At 40.9% G+C, this 18,677-nt stretch overlaps 1 protein-coding gene and 1 long non-coding RNA gene across 4 annotated transcripts; both read right to left on the bottom strand.

Moving 5' to 3' along the window:
* Window positions 1–2,344: 2,344 nt before the first annotated feature.
* Window positions 2,345–4,840, bottom strand: LOC147754670 (uncharacterized). The gene is made up of 3 exons (XR_015317362.1): window positions 4,190–4,840; window positions 3,044–3,118; window positions 2,345–2,804 (listed from the first exon to the last, which is right to left on the bottom strand). It is a non-coding gene; the product is annotated as an uncharacterized LOC147754670 (long non-coding RNA).
* A 44-nt stretch (window positions 4,841–4,884) lies between these two features.
* Window positions 4,885–18,397, bottom strand: LOC111254281 (uncharacterized). Of its 3 annotated transcripts, XM_086975113.1 has the most exons (6): window positions 17,726–18,397; window positions 14,152–17,363; window positions 13,760–13,826; window positions 13,527–13,596; window positions 11,954–12,110; window positions 4,885–11,250 (listed from the first exon to the last, which is right to left on the bottom strand). In XM_086975113.1, exons 3-6 carry the CDS (start codon window positions 13,773–13,775, stop codon window positions 11,128–11,130), a joined length of 366 nt encoding a protein of 121 aa, XP_086831239.1. In that variant the 5' UTR covers window positions 13,776–13,826; window positions 14,152–17,363; window positions 17,726–18,397; the 3' UTR covers window positions 4,885–11,127. The 3 variants fall into 3 exon arrangements, with proteins under 3 accessions (XP_086831239.1, XP_022670692.1, XP_086831240.1); XM_022814957.2 differs by having other exon boundaries at window positions 14,152–18,397; XM_086975114.1 differs by lacking the exons at window positions 13,527–13,596; window positions 13,760–13,826; window positions 14,152–17,363; window positions 17,726–18,397 and adding an exon at window positions 12,328–13,505.
* Between the last annotated feature and the right edge of the window lie 280 nt (window positions 18,398–18,677).

Raw genomic sequence — 18,677 nt, 5'->3', positions numbered from 1 at the left:
GAAATGGCAATACTTAGGCAGCCTGGGGCGGGGCTAACTAAACGCTGCACAGCCGCTTAATCGACGACCCTTCTATCTACATACTAGAACACATAAAAAGCAAACCGGCCATATGAGTAGTAACACCATCAGCACCAGTGCTAGCAATGACAGTCATAAGATGCGTCCAGCGCAACCAACCGTTTCTCTCTAGGGGTTGCCTTTTTGTCGGCTCGAGCTCAAAGTCCAGCGAAGAATCACGACCATTGTCCTGCAAAGGTAAAAAATAGACGGGGAAGCAAACTGGGGATCGCTATGCCACAACCAGGTTATCATTACGTTCAGTATAGGCCAGACATCTGTGGTGCGGGTCGTTCAATGCATGACGATGCCTTAAAAATAGATGCCTTGACCGTCCAATGGTGGAGGATAAATGGGAAATCCTGGTCCTGCCTGTCCAACATTATATTCTTTCATAATAACTAATATCTATTTGACGGTAACTAAACGGGTAACAAATTTAATAACAATGCTAAATACATATATGTGTTTGTTTACGCGCTAGCAGCTCATCTAGTTAGAATCTATCAATAATAAGCGATCTGCAAACTATAGATGCAATCTAAATCGCGGTGAGGTGCATATTGCTATAGACAAGAAGACTTCATTGAGTACACCAAAAGAGAATAGAGCATTGACAGAGCTCTGATTCGAGAAACTCCTCTAAGCTATTTAAAGCATTTTAAAGGTTATTACTATTAACATACGGCGACTAGCTTTGTCCTATTTTCCTCCGACATCATGGCCAACTTCCATATGTCTATACTGGAACAGGCGAGCTATTGGTGATTTATGTCGCAATGGCTCCCTTCGGTCTGCCGCTTGTCGACTAAATCGCCATTTTATTTGTTAGTGTTTCATCAGTCATTATGGATTTAGCCGTGTTTGTTATTACCATCGCTAGCCATAGTGGATATATGTGACGCACTACTCTATCGACAGACACCAAGTCGCGGTGCGATCGTTATACACGATTTAAAAACAAGTTGAAAAATGAACATGTTGAAATGTTCACTTACATTGTTGAATAATTATTCCGTCTCTGCGTTTCTAAAGGCACCTTCCCATAGAAACAACGATCTTTATATTGAATCTGATCTATTGTGACATTGCCTTCATCGAGTCGTATGGAACGTTTTTCCATCTTTCATTATGATATCTAGTAAGCCAAATAAATACATTGTAAATAGTCATATAGATAAAGGTAATGCATACGTTGTTACGTATGATATATTTACAATAGCAAAACAGACAGGCTATACATGAATCTGCTCACTTGTTGGACGATTATACCCAAAATGGCTTACAATACTGATTGACCTTATTTTGCCTGTGCGACCTGATAGCTGTTATCAACAGTAAGGCCCGTATACTGAATCGTACTGGTTTGTATTCAAGTGATATCCTAACAATTGAAGGGAATTCTGAAGTCAATTAAAGAGAATTCCTAAATTATGAAGGACACTACATCCAACCTCGAATGTGCTTTGTGCAAATCTTTTGCCAGATCGTATGTATATCATTTATGACTCTACACGGGTATAATAGAATTTGGGAAATAAAGCTCTGGTATTCCATTCGTCTTCAGCTCTTCTGCTTTGTTCTACTCTAAACCTATATAAGAGTAAAACTGTTAGTGACCAATAACAACTATAATAAAAAGGTCATCGAAAGTATTTTTTAGAAGGGAGTTAAACAGAGTAGTACATTTTTTTTACCGACTTTGGCGCACCTGCAACCCTATGGGCCACGTATTTTCTTAGGTGTCCCTTTTCGTTATTCTTTTGTCGGAACGAACCTTTCTGTATCCAGAACTTCTCGATAATGGGGAGATGAACCTGTGACTTCAGCTTTTCGCGGAATAGATTAAGGACGGTTGTTGATTTGGCCTTGTCTGTATAGCATATACTACCTATATACAGGCATGTGCAAGAATAGATGTTATTTATATACTAAAATGCGGAAGTAATTTCCTAAATCATGAACTGCATATATAATCGACCGTTGCGTTGCTTCTATTTCCTAACAGAGGCAAGTTAATAGAAAGAATGCGCTAAACTTGTTAATGGAATATTTTCAGATGTTTTGCCCACCAGATTACTCCAGGGCAAAGAACTTCGAACATATGGCGCTAGATATTGAAGTAAGTTTTTTGTCGTTCATGTTTTTCCCTAGATATAAAGAACAGGTCCAAGCCCACCTGATTATACGTTATCAATATATATATATATATATATATATATATATATATATATATATATATATATATATATATAAATAAAAAAAAGTCAACATACACGATCGGTTGTTTTGAATTTTGTATAGCAACGAATAACACGGAATTTAAGGCAACCGCGATACAAGTCGACGTAGTTGTCTACCTGTCGATTTATCTACGTGAGATGAAGTACAGATAAGAGGAAACGAATTAGGTTAGCATAAATGATAAAGCACTTCACGACTAAACATACGCTTCAATCCCGGTAGGCACATAATTAGCATTCGTTTTAGTATCCGGTTGCTGACATGATCAAGTATCTTTCTATCGAGATTTTGCATAAGTATATAGACTGCGTTGCCCGTCACTGCGTTCCGTAATCTGGATCAAGGCGTCGCGGCTACCCGTGAACACGCCAGCATCTGTGATACCCTAGCGGCCAACGTAGTTGTACGTTGCTCTTGGGGGCGCGTTGTTGTCTAGGTTCGAGCCCGGCCATAGACAGACGTGGTTTCTCTTTAGGAGCCATCCGTCTACAATTCGAAACCTAGAGGAGGTGAAAAATGGAAAGCCATTGATGTTACTGGCGCATAAATTCCACAGAGGCCAATGCAGCCGCTAGAAATTGCAAATACGGTTACAGAGGGCGGTGAGCACATAGTACAGCAGTAGATGTCACAGTAGCAACGTCACGGCGCTCTTTCCTTCTAAATGCAAATTTGTCACCCTCAGTCGTAGCTCAAGTATGCCGAAGTATGTGTAATCTTACGAAAAAAAATCACTCACCACGTAACTTGTCCGCTTTAAGTAAGCAAAAGCGTGTGTGCGCACTCTTAATCCCTTCGAATACGTTACAGTTATCTGAAGATTTACCACAACCGCAATGTACGAACAATTCTATGAGCTGAGATCGGGGCACATGGTGAGACTTCAAACATGTCAAAAGTTTTGACAGCTACTTTGGAAACACTTTGTATTAAAAACTTTACGTTTTAACTATGACACGATCGATTTCAAGCTACATGTTCAATACTGGACAATTTTTCTCTACTTAGTCTTTCGAAATCCATTTGTTTCCTGCTTCCACCGTTTCAGATTTACAACAGTGTTTAACGGCAGCACAAAATGCCCAATTTGAAAAAAAATTAGATTACCCAAGCATCATCTAAAGGTGTAGATGATACGATCTTGAGTTGTACAGCCGACGAATTCGCGCACTTACTCTGCTCAAATTAAACTTGAGTAGATGTTTCGTCATACCTGTACAGGTTTCCAAAGGAGTTTACCACCTTCCCTACTGTTATAATTAACCGAAGGAGGTTGGTACATCTTGTTTCTTCAGCAAGAAAAAATGGCTGAAGAGTGAGGCTTTTCACAATAACAAGCCTTCGTTGAGTATAATATAGATAGTATTATTTGTCATCTGTCACAATACTAATAACGTATTCCCAATAAAAAAAAAAGTAACCGATCCGTTTTCTGTAAAAAGTTTCAACGCGTTGCGATTAGCGTCACTAAATTTAACTATAAGGTCTTATGGTACAACTGGGCCACTCTCTTTTTTGTATGAAATTGGTAAACGGATTGTTGCTACGGGATCTTAGAATTAGTTCCATTTCAGCCTCGCTGCCTTGGTTGTTTTGCTAGTCAACCTTGGACTACCTAAGTTGTGATACTCTGTCGTATCATTCAGGTTGTCGTAAAATTTCGAGATTTAGATAAATCGAAACAGAAGACCGAGGCCTCTTTATACCGAAACGCTTCACACACATCATAACATGTATGCGGTATTCCCACATAAAGCCGTTGGACTACTGATATAATTAGGACAAAGTACAACATAATCCTTGATCACAGAAATTCATATACTATTATTATAGAACGATTATCGTTGGCCGATTACATAGCAGTAGTGACCGTAGACATATTCACCTCACTGACGGCAACGTAATCTCTTATCTACACATCCGTGAAGGTTGTAAAAGTCCTTTTAGTTTGCCGCCTTGACTATTATTCGGTGCATCTCTAGTCTTTGTCCAGTGTCCTTGAGTCATCTTGCCTTTTTCATTTTCCTCTTACGTTAGCTATGACACGTGCGGGCGGACGGCCTGCGAGTGAGTAGTGACAGAAATAGCTAAATCCAGAGTTTATTCGGCCTAGGTTATAAGGTGCTAGACACCTTCGGACATAGCGCTCTAATAATCAGCCTATGGATTTTTTTTACTCGTTTTATCAGCTTGTTGTAAATCATCAGCTCTAGTTGATGATATCTGGACTCTGAAACTCACAATATAGTCCATTTTTTGCTAGTTGAACAGGAATATAACATACTTCGGACGATCGATTTTGAAAAGATCATTTCAATATAAATGTACGTATAGACAGAGATATGTGTTGATACCAGTTATATAGAAACATTTTCCCAAAATTATCCTTTATGTTTATCACCAGCTTTGTTTAAAATTGTTGTTTTAAAGGCCCATTGACGAAGTACACAATAGTTTAATTGTAAGCCTTTTATTATGTTTTCTAGTACGCCGTCTTACTCGACAAAAACTACTAGTTAATGTAAGTTAACTAAAAAAAGAGGCCTTTTGTTGTAAGCAGTCGCTTGTGTCCGTTATATATATAGGTAAAGAGACACATTGCGTACCTCTCGCGATCATTTAGTATTGAAATAAGTGAAGCGTTCAGTCTGTCTAACTTTGAACGTTGATATAATATGAGATAAGTAGGTTCACTGGCCAAGGAACATATTACGAGCCCTGTTTACAACCTGAAATGTTTTCTTACGCAGTAAAGCACGATCTAAACAAACAGGACATCTGCCTTACATTAATTTTTCTTCGTAACATATTCGTGCGTAACTAACCTTGCTTTAAAAACAGACGGATAACCAATCGACACTGCTGCTAGCTTTACTGCAGCTTACAGGGTCGACAAGTTAGGTCTGTTCAGGCAAGTGGCGCTATAAGTCAGAGCAGAGCGCTCTTTTATCGAGCGCCTTTAATAAGAGTGTGTCAAGGCTACCCCGAGGCCACTAGCAGCAGGTCTAGTTTCACTAATGAGGCTTCACAGCTTTATTGAGGACATACAACTACTAATGTACGCATAACTATTACCAAACACGTACAAGTAACTATAATCAATCACCTCATTCGTAGATTTTTTACCACTGTCAATTTGGAAACAATCTGAATAATAATTTTGCTATAGATGTATAACAAAGTCAAATGAATTTTTAGGACATTTTAGATATCTCTGACCGTCCGAATTGAGTTTTCTTTTTTTTTTTATTAATTTCAGACTTGTTTGAATGCTCTCCTATTTTACCCGGCAGATACGTTTAGCCGTTGACGGTTTGACGTTTGCTACGGACTCATTTACAGCTCATTCAAATTGCCTTCGGGAGAATCTGTCCTTTAGAAAACTTTGATGCGTACGTCCTCTGAGTTGTGCACTATTCTTCTAATAATCTGTAAACTATATAGTGTACCTAACGTCAAGTAAACGTCTGTTTTTATACTGTCTCATAGATCAGTTGGAGAAACCCTAGGCAAGTCCACCTAAGCCACCTCTGCTAGACCTTCTAGTAAAAATTACACTGATTAGGTGTAATTCGATGATCCCGAAAATTTGTTTGCACAATAGAAATAATCAAGAATGTTAGAAAAAAAAAATTCATATCTCTACCACATTGGAATGGACATTTTACGGTTATAACGGTCGCTGTCACCAAATCTCCCACCGCTATGACTGGCTTCCAGACTAGATATTCTTAAGGCTTTTTGGAGCTCTTTCACAGCATCGCTGTGTACATAGCAGAAATAATAACAAAATCAACATTGGCTTGTGGCCGTGTAGCGTCAGCGTCGGCTAGGAGCCATGCAGAACCAGAAAGGACGGTTAGTGGAGGACGTTCGAGCCTAGGTCAACAGCCACAACAGAAGGAGACCCAATCTGTTTAGATCTATGCCTATTGCATATGTTTTTAGGTGTGATTGATTTCAGCAACGTGCGCCAAATGTTAGGTGACTCTTGTACGTTATGAATCATGCACATCACACGTACAGCTCGTGCTACACACACATATATATAAGGGTAGCTTAGTCTAATTCAGTTCCTATAGAAAAAAGTTGAAGTTGATGAAGTTAATCAAAGGGTGGGATGGTTTTTTAGCTGTGAGGGTAAAGATCGACTTGAACGGGTTGCATCAACAAAGGTAAAAATATGTATTATGCTAACACGTCATCCACGGAATTGTGTTATTTCTCAAGTCTGTTGCAATATTGGCCACGCAGTAGTTTCAGCTTTCGGCAAGTGATGTTTAACTTCATAAAGGAAGTCTACCAACGACTATCGGTTACCGAACTGTGTATATCCTTTGAACAATTTGCCGTATCCTTTGTAAACGACTGCACGTAGAACAATACGGATCAATAAAAATAAGCACCATTTTATTCATTCATTGCTAATTATATGCGTGTCCCTAATTTTAAGCATCGATTTGTCGTCCTATCCGGAAAAATTGAAATATATTATTAATTTTTAAATAATTTAAAATACACCTAAAGCGTATTGTGTGCAATACAATACCGCGGAAATTTGCGTTGTACTATAAGATGTATGCGTTAGGGCAGTCATAAGTCCGGCTATAATAGAAAATCGTAAAAATCATCTTTAGAAGACGAAAACTTAACTTCCATAGGTCGCCGTTAAATTGTTTGTGTTAATGTAAGTTACACTATCGGTCGCAAATCAGTGTCGCAAAAGACCAATAACGCACTATATACTCAAAGTACTGCTGTATATTGTTATATACTAAGATTTTATAGAAGATGACGTGACACTTGTGACGACGTTGCAACACATTGTGCATTAGTGTTGCCGATTTTCCGATCGTTATTTTTATTAGAAAAACTTCGCCTGCTCCATCGTCCATAGGACACAGACCTCTGTACCTCTACTGACAGCGAGATCGGCGCATTTTAATGCTAAAATGACGTTTCCAGCCTAGGAACGGCTGGTCCTGGACCCTGACACCCATTTAGTCTGTAAATTTCAGGATTATAAACTTATTGTCAAAACGACTTTATAATGTAAAATATTGGGCAACCTAGCCTAAGCTTCAGGTGAGTAAAAGCTATCTCTATAAACGCTACAAGCTGAGTCTCTCTCACATATTGACAGCGTTCCCGAAGCGTATATATGTCGCGCGTTACGCAACAAATTGCTAACCTGTTACGCCATGATAGCTAATGAGAACCGTCTGTGCTCAAATAGGTGCCTAGCTATGCCTATGAGAGAAACGGAAACACGTACTGTATTCTGAAAAGTACCACCGATAAATATGATTAGACATCGCCTCGTTTCCCACCTTCGTTGTGACACTCATGGCGAGAGAAACTTTTCATCGTGAAGACCTTGGAACGATACTTCAGACAGAGAACAAAGATCGGCTTGGTAAATAGATCTTAATACGACATCGATTTAAAACTGTCTCATTGACGCGATCTGTACGCTTGTCTAAAAGACTGCTATTGCCGAATTTGGGTAGAAATCAAATTTTCTCCTGAAATCGGAAACGGTAAATATCGACCCTTAGCTGTAGATAACGGAGCCGCGCATGCAATGCTCAATCCGCGTAACAGTTACCCTAGTTAGTTTGACGAGCGAGCACACTGCTGCTTCTTTCTTCTCCGCACGCTCTTCATAACTGTGATAATTTCGTGCGAGAATGATAACTGCAGCAAAGGGTTCTTCTAGGACGATGCGTATAGCTATTAGCAAATCACACTAGTAACACCCTATCGTCTACGTGGGTATTATTTAATCCAATTTGGATCATAGATGTAAACATTTACTAGATATAGCGCCGTAATCGTACTGTTGGTACTACAAAAAGCTAATCTTGTATAGTAATTTTTATGGCTACATTTTAGGTAGACAAAAAATTCCAAATAGGTCAGCGCAAGCTTAACAAACTGCATGCTCTGCACAATTGGAGTACTTTGACGTATACGCTTTGTAAACTGTCCTCTAAATAATGTAGTATAAAACCAAAAGTATAGAAGATCGTAGTGACAAAAAAAGCAGCTCTTTAAAGAGTATCCCGCTGATACGCGACCTAGGCCAAATCGTATGAATAGCTAGGACAGTCTCAATGCACTGGCGTCAGCGGCTTATCAACCATAGTGGCCTTTAATAAACGACATTATTCAACGAATATAAAATGCCCCGATTGCTTGTAAACTACATGGAATACTATTTTTCATGGACTTTTTCAATTTGCTCTCATCAACGATGCACGATTAAGGTAAATTTCTCCCTAAAAAGTAACTGCTGATTACTAAGAAATATATACAGGTCGACTTTAGATACGAACGTTTCGATTATTTGCAAGGCAAACAGGGCAACCATTTTCCAAGGAGACAAAACACCTACCATTAGGCTATAGAGATGGCCAAAATCGTTAGCTTTTTTTCTCACATGATGCAGGATTGGCTGAGCATAATACTATAGGTGTCTGTCTACTTAGACGCCTTGACAAACAAAGATCTTGCCGAATTTCCCTGAGCTTTTCATTCATATACGAAAACAGCAGACAAGACCCAGAAGTCCGTGGGTCAGGTTAGATAAATCGAAACCGAAAGCATTTGCATTAGGCCACACGAAATGAATTGGCTTAACGTAACTTATCGATCAGTCACAATAGGTTAATACTAATGTTAAAATATCGAACTGTTTTATTTTTTGGTTAGTTGATTTAGTAGAAAAATAAGAAACAAAGGTCATTTTTCAGTAGCTTTTGGGGTAGCTAGTAGGGTTTGCTTCGTTTAGAAGGAGCCACCGAAAACTGTATCTTTTACAATTGAAATTATTCATTGCAGGTGACAGAGTTTGCCACATAAGCGCCATAAGATCGACATAAGTCTAGATCTCTTCAGACTATGCAGAAACGGTGTTTTCAAACGTCATCTTTTTTAAAAAGGAAACTTTACTGTCGTAAAAATGTCGACGGCGAACCCAAGAAGCAGAAGAATATTTTTGCTTTCGCGGACGCCACGACCCTGTGCCCATTGTATGCCTTTACCGCTTGCTTCATCGCTAAATAAGGTGATGATTATGGAAAATATAATCCGACATGGCAAGCCATACAAATGAAATTGGAGATGCGATGGGTTTCGAAAGACACCTTGTTTTGTTTGATAGGACAAGTAAACGGCATCAATGCGCTTGAAAATAAAAGACGTCATACAGCCTGTTCGATAACTTATGCCCAAGATGTCCTTTACCTTCAACACTTCGACTAATGACTCGTTTGTTGAAAGCAAGTATTATCTTCTACCATTATGTCTGAAGGCCTTATGAGATATTCTCATAAGCAGAACTAGATCGTTCGCTTTATTTCGGTAGAACTTGAGTTCTAAGGTAGCCGCCGATATTCCGCTTAAGCCTGCCTGAGTAGCACGATTCGCTTTGAGTATCTCAAGATGGGAGGTGTATAATAAACTCGCCGATTTCTCTACGAGCCTAGGCTCTAAATAACCTTGCAACAATATGATATAAGTCGCATTTAGAGGTAAACTTCGGTGTGGATGTATTGCCTTCGTTTATAGAGACGTAATAAATGATTAGAAGCACAGTTTCATTACTGAATATCATTGTTCTGCGCGACCCGCTAACCAGGATCGTGGGGGTGATTAAAATTTCTGTGGGTTTTGGGGGAATAAAAAAGATCATACGCAAGGCACGTATTAGTGTATACTAGCGAAAAGAATTTCTAAGCCATGATAGCCCTCTTTGCTGCTACGTCTAACCGCCACGTGAATTATAGACGCTTTGACTTTTCCTTTCCTTTCCTTTCCTTTCTCAGGCGCTTGTGTCAGAACAGCTACCTCGTATCGATCAACTTCAACTAGGACATCCGCTTCGCTTGCAGATAACATCATGATCATCGTCATCTTTATTTACCATCTTTATCTACTGAGGCTTACGTCAGTGCTGTGCTTCTTTCTCAACGTGTCTCCCAGTCAGAGCCACCTTCCACCGAGTCCCATTCTGATGTTGCTCCTGCTGCTACGATGGCCGCTTAAGAGGCGTTTGTGATCCGTTTTCGAACCTTTGAAAAATGTCTATGTTTGTTGGGTTACCTGTCGTGAAATAGGTTCGAGCTGCAATGGCCGCCTCTTCGGCTCCACTTCGCTTGGTCCTCCATCTATTGCGGAACTCTGTTGTAGGCTCTCGCCCTTTTGTAGGGCCCTCACCCATATTCGCTTTTCTCTATCCGCTGGCGGCTTCGTCCTAAGAATTCTAGGGGACCTACCCATGAACTCGGATGGCCTTGACGCCAAGGTCGATGCTCTGACGTACTTCCCGCCTATTCTCCGAAACGTTCCTCACTCCCGGCGCCCTTAGGCAAGCAAACGAACCAGTGGGCTCCTACCGCCCCAGGCCCCGCCCGCCGCTGGTAACAGTAGCGGCGGCTGACTTCTTGACAACAAGCTGGCGGATTTCAAGGACGCCGGCCGTCGGAGGTTGACTATTGTTGCTGCATTAGCTCTTCCAGCCGCCTTCCTGGGTCGATCCCCGACTGTCTTTCCTAACCCGTTCCCCCACTTACTCGATGGACCGCAACTACATCTGACTACCATCTAGAGAACGAAGTCGCGGCCAAGTCAGTGAGGTGCGGACACTCTTCGAAATTGCGACCTAGAGTATAGGAAACCAGAACTAAGGGACTATATATTTGAAAAAAAAAATTAGAAAATAGCACATGTTAGAATAATTTTATTCAGAGGTAGAACAACTCGACTGATTAGCCCAGGAAAAAGTGGGAGTAGTGCTAAATAACTCAAGAACCTTTTACATCATGCACCCACGGTTCCCAGCACAAATCTGGCTGATGTCAACATGCGAACTTCGATCTTCAAAGTCGCATCCGGCAAATGCTTATAGAATGCTCCAGAACGTTTGCAAAATAAGCATATATACTGAAAAAAAAGGTGACTTCGTAATTGTTACTGTAAGATAATTAAATAACTGATACATACGATATTTTATTGATGCTACACAATCTTTGCGAACCTTATGCTTATAACTATAGAACTATCCTATTGAAAAACGAATCCGTATCGATTATAATGTTTCACAAATGAAAAACGTCAGCAAGTCTTTGCAAAAAAAATTGTTCTAAGAAAATGATGGCTACCTTTGTTTTAATGTACTCACAAGTAGGGGGGGGGGGGGGCTTCCGATATATAGCCGAGATCAAATAAATATTTATATTTAACATTTATTTAATAATCACGATGCTTGTCTACCATATTCTTAAGAAGAATATCAAAGAATCTTCTCACGAACGATTAACGATATCTTCTCTCAGAAAAGACGTTAATAAAATGCCGTCAGTTTGGAAACTGTGAAGTGTATAATCTGCAATATGTGGTCGTGCAAAGTGCTCAATGAGAATTTGCATCTTATTTTGATGCAATGAACGCAACGCTTAGCATGTATGTTTCGACAAGGGTTTTTCTACAATTCTTCCTTACATTTTAAAGCTCCAGGTTCAGCATTTTTATAGACTTCAATGGCCCCTTTTGGGCTAACGCTCACATAGAATTGCCCCTAGTTTGTATTACAAATGATAAATATTTATAAACAAGACTCTAATAGTTGGATAGGTACACAGCTCACCCATGGTATTGGTCTTTTCCACCGTTGGGTACCTGGCTTTCTGCAAAAAAGGTCAAAATCATTAAATTTTCGCGTACTCTTTTGCCCTGCGTTTCCATGATGACTTCCGACGTAGTACGACCTTCTGGCATTGCCGCTCACGCCGCCGCTGCCACTCCTACAGTTGACACCATCATATTATACGTTAGCTATTATAGCCTAAATTTGACGACTGATTGATATTTACTGATGCGTTTCCTTATCCATTTTATAAATATGTATGCATAACTGAGTGCCCGTTAAGCTGTTTGAATATTTCCAGCTGTCGTTTCGTTAGGACGACGGCCACGTTCTTTTCAGTTTCTGCCTGAATGTCATAAAGAAAGTGCATTTGCCTTTTGAATTTTTCCGCCAGGCCGAGCACCCCTGTATTATTATCCATAGACCATGGTCGGGCCTTGATCTATTTCAGGAAGGTCGTGGGTGGGCAGAGCAGATATGGCATGTAGCAGGAAGGCGGCCTCTGGCATTCCCAGTCTTGGCCCCGTTTTTGCTGCTATTCTTAGAATACGACTCGCAGGGATACAGCCATGCTTTGAAGCGCTGAGGTTCCCTTCGGCTACATGCTGCTTGCAGTGTCTTGTCTGTCCCTGATAATGGCCGTTCCAAGAATAATTTTGCCGGCGAAAGGAGAACATCGTTACGTGGAAGGGTGCGTTGTGTCCGCTATTATAGTATTATACATCGACTACACAAGTACTCAATAAGTTGACTTGCTCCGTTCCCCTTTAAAATTTACAGATCCTGATTAATGACCTTACGCAAGACAACCCACTGAACTAACCCTTATAGAATAGATCGCGACAGGCACTGATAGCCTGCCCCACGCGCCAACAAGCTTCTTATCATTATCAAGATAGCAAAAAATGCTAGTGCATGTAAAGACTGAGAGTAGCGATGAGTCATTTTAAAATTGTACTACTATTAATCAATATCCATTTAGTAATTGAAATAATTAGTCATCGATAAAAGGAGTAGTAAGAAAGCGTAACTTATAGCCGTGGTTATTTTTATAGCGTAAAAACTTGGATTCAAATATCCTTTTCCACTAGTATTTAGACACGAATGTTTACCTCGTCGTTATACGTTACAGCCAGTTGAAAATAACGAGATATTTTTCTATTCAAAACAACACCTTTGGCCTATTGTTTGCTTATATATATATTGCCAGTTTGTATTATGATCCTGCGGAAATCTTACCACACTACACTTCTTAAACACAATGCTAATGATGTTTTACTTTAAGATACCGAGTTTATTCGCCAATTGACTGAAGCAGAAGAAGAAGAAGAATAGCTTATTCTAGAAATTGCGAAAGCCACAACGCTTTGAAAAACTGGGTTTTAACCTAACCTATATGGAAGGTCAAATTTGCCACCATATGGTCAGCACCAATGTATCGCATGTTGTGATACAATAAAAGCTATTTTATTTAGAACTGTTCCTAGGACTATAGCTTTCTGCAATAAAAAATATAGGACCGCTTGGAGAAAATATTCTTCGTACGTTTTGTAAATGTTACACTTTACCATACCATTTCCAGTTGTACTCCTTAAAAGGCAGACGTCTCTGGCTGCCCGATAAGATTAAGCACAGTGTAGATCCTATAAAAAAAAAAATACATGGCTAAGTGGATCCAAGGCCGCATGGATATCCCTGAGATATAATGGCTATAATATGTATATAAAAAGTTACTTGAAGTTTAACTATAACATGTAAACAATACATCTACGTCCTAAATTAACTATGTACTAATACGTTACTCACGATTAAAGGGACACATTCGAGCGCTGCGGAATTATCTGTGCTCGCAGCGGCCAACCTGAATGGAAAACTTAGAGTAGATTTATATACATGAATATTATGATTTAAATACACTTTTATGATGTCAAATGGGAACTTGCAATGTTAAGGACATAAGGGAGTGGAGGAAGCCATCCGATCTGTTTAGTAACGAACAATAGCACATTTAATACACCCGCTGATTTTCATTCCGCCTGTGAGTAGCCTAGTTCGTACCTTTTTTGCACGTGATCTGTAAAGACACTAGCCACCACTGTGTGTGGTTACTTTTCTGAGCCTGAACCCCAATGCAAGTTCAAAGTTACTCGGCCCAAATATGAGTTCTGAATTCAAGCTCGTTATAGTTATTCGATTACCATATTGCACTTTTCCCGTTACTCCTTTGCAATTCACTTGTCGTGGTTTGCCCACAGCCCTGTCTCAGTTGCACTGTCCAAATCTTCATTCCGTTACCCTTCGCTTTCACGGGATGCATTCAAATGAGTCAATGCAAAGAAATAAGACGCTTATCTTCTCCTCACGGAGAACAACGAGGAAATCCTTCAATGGGCTGATGTCCTAACATAAGGATTTGCCTTTGAATCGTACCGCCACAGCACGTGCCACTCCATCTTGCTTTCAAAACGAAACTTTTTTTTTTTCACTGAATAACGGTTGAATCGACTCTTGGACAGAAAACGAGCCATTCGTGTACAGAGAAGTCCGTCTACCAAGTGAAAATTCCTGGCCACGGCAGCCATGTAGGATGACGGAGTTTTTGCACGTTAGCTTCTCCAGCTTTAAGTTTGACACGCTACTGCATAGCTCTTCTTTGAGTCGCAACAGCATAAAGAATTCTAAATCCAGGCACTCAGAATGGTTAAAGTTTTTTTAGAAGATGTGCCGTAAGGCGTTCCCGGCCGATCTGTCTGTCAGCTCATACAACCTGGTACCGGCGTGGTCGGAATCCAGGACTACGCGCACCGTCTTTCTAGTAGCCCAAGCCAAATGAAGTTTGCGGGAGAAATATATATGTATAGCATTCTTTTTTTTGGCAGCAGAGTTCTGGAGTCGCAAAAAATAATTGCATCCAGGTTGCTGGACGTCAGAGTACCAACGTCAATAAGGAAACGTCGAGCCCCGTTAGCTAGATACCCAAAACAGAGAAAGGGAAGGATTACTGGCAAACGCAACGCACTTCAGTGGTGCTCTACCTCCACTGCATAGGTAACTGTGCCCTCCTGGGGAGAAATGCTGTTGTTACCAAAATACATTGAGCTCAGCTTGTGCAGCGACCACGAGTCCACAGTGAGGTTAAGTCTCGCGTTCTGTCCGCACTTGCGCTTCCGGTCTTTCGGGAACTCCCTAACCACCTATAGGGGCGGTATTGTAAATCAACATTTTAATTGGGGCATAAAACCTCTGAGCACTCAAAGCTCTGAAAGACTCTGCCTATAACAGAGCTTTCATAGGTCATCTCCAAAAGTTAAATTGTGAAAGGCAGATCCTTCTGTAAAACATACGTTGTTCAGGCGACATCGAGAAGGCACTGCCAAGCTAACAGCGCTCGCTGTTCGCCTGAAGGTCTCATCCGACTTAGCTTATATACGCTATATATATAATACGCATATGAAATAACCACAGAGAGTTATTTTGATATGTCACGCCTCATTTAGTTAATGAATGTAATATTAAAAAATTCATTTCAAGGTTTCTTCGACATTTTTAGCGTAGGACATAATACTCTGCTCGTCTGAAGAACACTATTGACGGCGTCTCCTAAAACTATGAATATACGGCGAAACTCATAGTCGTATCAATGGACATGTGTCACCGAACTACCTAGCAAGCGTATAAGACGTCATATAATAGATGAATGGATAGTTGTGTTAACCTTTATAATAATCCTTTTTATGTCAATGACGATTAATTCCAATTTCGTCTTTTCCTTTAGGCTCAGCAGCATTTTCTATGGATGGATGGATGGATGGATGGCTGCACGTGCAGCATATGATGGATATAGTGGACCCTAGGTATAGTTCGCCAATTTGCCTAATCTTTCTTTGCATTTCCTCCTTACATACCTGCTACGATCCTTATCGTATTATATATCATGTGATTATTACCAGTAGGTGTTCATAGATGCTTATTCTAGAGATTTCAAATCCTACTTATTATATTTAAAAGTATTTTACTTCTGCTACAAATGCGTTCGGTCACATAACAGTCAACTTTATAATAGCGTATTATTTTCGCTGCTTCACGGGAGGCCACGCAGACGACAACTCGCCGAAAAAAAAGAAAGGTAGGTCCTTCTACTGAAATTTCATCTGTTGCTATGCGTACCAATAATAGAGATTAAAAAATACGTTATAACCCGTAGATTTCGTGTAGGAAATATGCATGTAAACCTCTAAATTAACCTAACCTAATAAATTAGCTTGCGAATAAAGCTCTTCTTCCTATGAACAAGGTATTCAAAGTTTCTTCTCGACGAAAGCTAGCAGTCCGGTTGCCTGAGGTTTAGTCGGATAGGTATAATGTCGGTTTTGGCGTAGCCGGTAAAATTTTCGGTCCATTTTCCCTACCCTCTCCTTCGCTCAGTCCCCAAGTCGGCGTAGGATTCGGCTTCTTCCTCCCTTTCTCATTTCCCTTCTACCCGCCATTCGTGCGTCCTGTCTGTTGAAGGTCCATGAAGCATGCAACTGCAATAGGATCACCCACCCGTTCCTCTGCTAAGTTTTTTTTATAAACCCTCCACACCATTTTCAGATCCACGTCGAACTCACGACCTTGGATTTGAGGTAGCTTATCGAAAGTCATACGTCGGTACGCTGTCACGGCAACAGTCCCAAATAGCAGAATAATTTGAAAACCGTTTTTCGTTCTGGGTAGGAGGAAACCAGGGTGTAAGAATCTGAGTCACTATAGAACGAAGTTTGTTCTTTTTTCGATTTCGATATCGGATTTCGTTGCTTGTCAGCTTGTTTTAGATTAATCGTGGATAATGTTTTAGATAGATTAATTAACACCAGCAATTGACCATTCATTACTGCGCCTTCCTTTTGGTCTTATACCACCGTTCTACTCTTAAAGTAGCGCAGCCTACGTAGATCAGATAGCTGAATACGTACGTAAACAAACAGCAGTAACTACGCACGTTATTGCGGACGGTTTGCAGGATCGCATCGCGGCTGAGGCTTGTATGTGATCACTTGTAATGCTGATATTTTTGTTTGCAATGTATAACATGATAAGGGCACAGGCATTTTTGTTCTTCAGCTCCAGCCTGAATTGGACCCGTCACTTGAACCACAATCGTTCTATAAATCATGCGTAGCAATCTGACCTTTCACGACGGCGACTTTGCTGATAGGACAATGGCAGCTCGATGGCAGGCAAGGAAGTCGTTCTGGTGTAGTAATTTAGGCTTTTTCTCTGAGTGTAATAGAGACCATGTAAGGTGTCTTCACCAGACGGAGACTACATAAGGCGAAAGTATTAAAACTTCAGCGCCGATGGTTCCAACCACTCGATATGCTTCTCTCTAATAAACTTCGGTACGACCATCTTGAGACACAGTGAACACCTTAAAAAAAAACACGTTAAAAAAACACCTCGTGAATGGACACGAAACTAAACTACGCACTTATACGAAATTGGACTATTGTTAATAGAGTGCTTAAGGTAAATTTTTTAGAGCAGAACGATTCTAGAGCAATTTTCTTTCTAATGTAATTATTTTATCGTTTAGAACATGCATTAGAGAGAAAGTTAGGACCCTTTCTGAGATGAAAGTGTCCCACTTCAAAATCGAATCCAAATAGTAGTAAGGTAAAACGGCGAAATATATTGTAACCGAGCACACGAATTTGCTTAATGATTATTAAATTATATCAAACGAACGCAAATGCTCGCACTATTTATTGTATAGGATCCGAGAATTGATACCTATAGTTCCTTGCAGTTTGCCAACGACTGGTGTGTGCTGTATCTCCCAAACTGCCAGTCTAGTTCAAGTCAGTCAGCCAACAGCCATTTGGCTGCCCTTGACCCTTTCAGATGATGATAGGACTAAGGGTAGGGGAGCTGATTCCAAATAGGAAAACCTGACCGACCAAGCAAACGACTAGCGAGCGGCCGGGCAATGTACCCTCGGCCTCTCAACTAGCTAACTAACCAGCCTTCTCTCCCTCTCCGTTTCGGTCTGCGCCTAAGGAACGCACCAAGGCGCATTGGCGCTGCTGCCGCAACCCATGCTAGAGCTGACAAGGACTTTCGTTCTTATACTGCTGAACCAAGCCCCATTCGCAATGCTGCAATGCTTCACCCGATTTTTGCCCAATTCGAGAGAACTTCGTCTATTTCGCCGTCATGGAATACCATCGAAAGAGCGCGAGAGGGGAACGCCCCTCACCGTCCCCCTTTTTACTACGGCAACACAGCAGCAGTTTTTACCAGCAACAGCAACCTCTGCTCGTTGTTGTAGTACCTGTGTTTCGACTGTTCGGTTCGGCCTCGCCATTTCGCCCTCGAAAAAGTCCCTGGAACAACAAACTGTGAATGAGAGAGGCACATAAGAAGAAATGGAGGGAAATCGGGAAAGGGCGTTCCGTTCCTCCTCTTCCTAGCGATCTGGAACGAACTCGGTCAACAGAAGGACTGAACTACTACGCATGCTATCGCCTGGGTAACGCGCAGCTCATGCTGCTTGCCCAGGACGGGTAGAAGAGGAGAAGATCTGAAGCACAGCTTGGAATCCGGGACAAGGCTAGGAAACTGGGACACACTGGGTGGAAGGCGGCAGCAACTGGGTCGCCAACCGGGAACGGGCAAGGCCAAGGACACTTAGGGCCAGGAAGAATCCTGCCGGGAGGCGGGACGGGGTACGACGACTGGTGAA

The sequence above is a fragment of the Varroa destructor genome, unplaced genomic scaffold, assembly GCF_002443255.2.
Source record: "Varroa destructor unplaced genomic scaffold, Vdes_3.0 BEIS01000007.1, whole genome shotgun sequence".
Lineage (NCBI taxonomy): Eukaryota > Metazoa > Arthropoda > Arachnida > Mesostigmata > Varroidae > Varroa > Varroa destructor.
Note: the sequence above shows the minus strand (reverse complement) of the source record. Positions and strands in the feature narration are given on the sequence as shown.

Coding starts and splice junctions, on each gene's coding strand:
- LOC111254281 (XM_022814957.2), bottom strand. Junction 12,111..13,526: donor AAGGAGTACAACTGGAAATG/GTATGGTAAAGT, acceptor TGTCAACTGTAG/GAGTGGCAGCGGCGGCGTGA. Junction 11,251..11,953: donor GGAAAAGACCAATACCATGG/GTGAGCTGTGTA, acceptor CTTTTTTTTCAG/TATATATGCTTATTTTGCAA.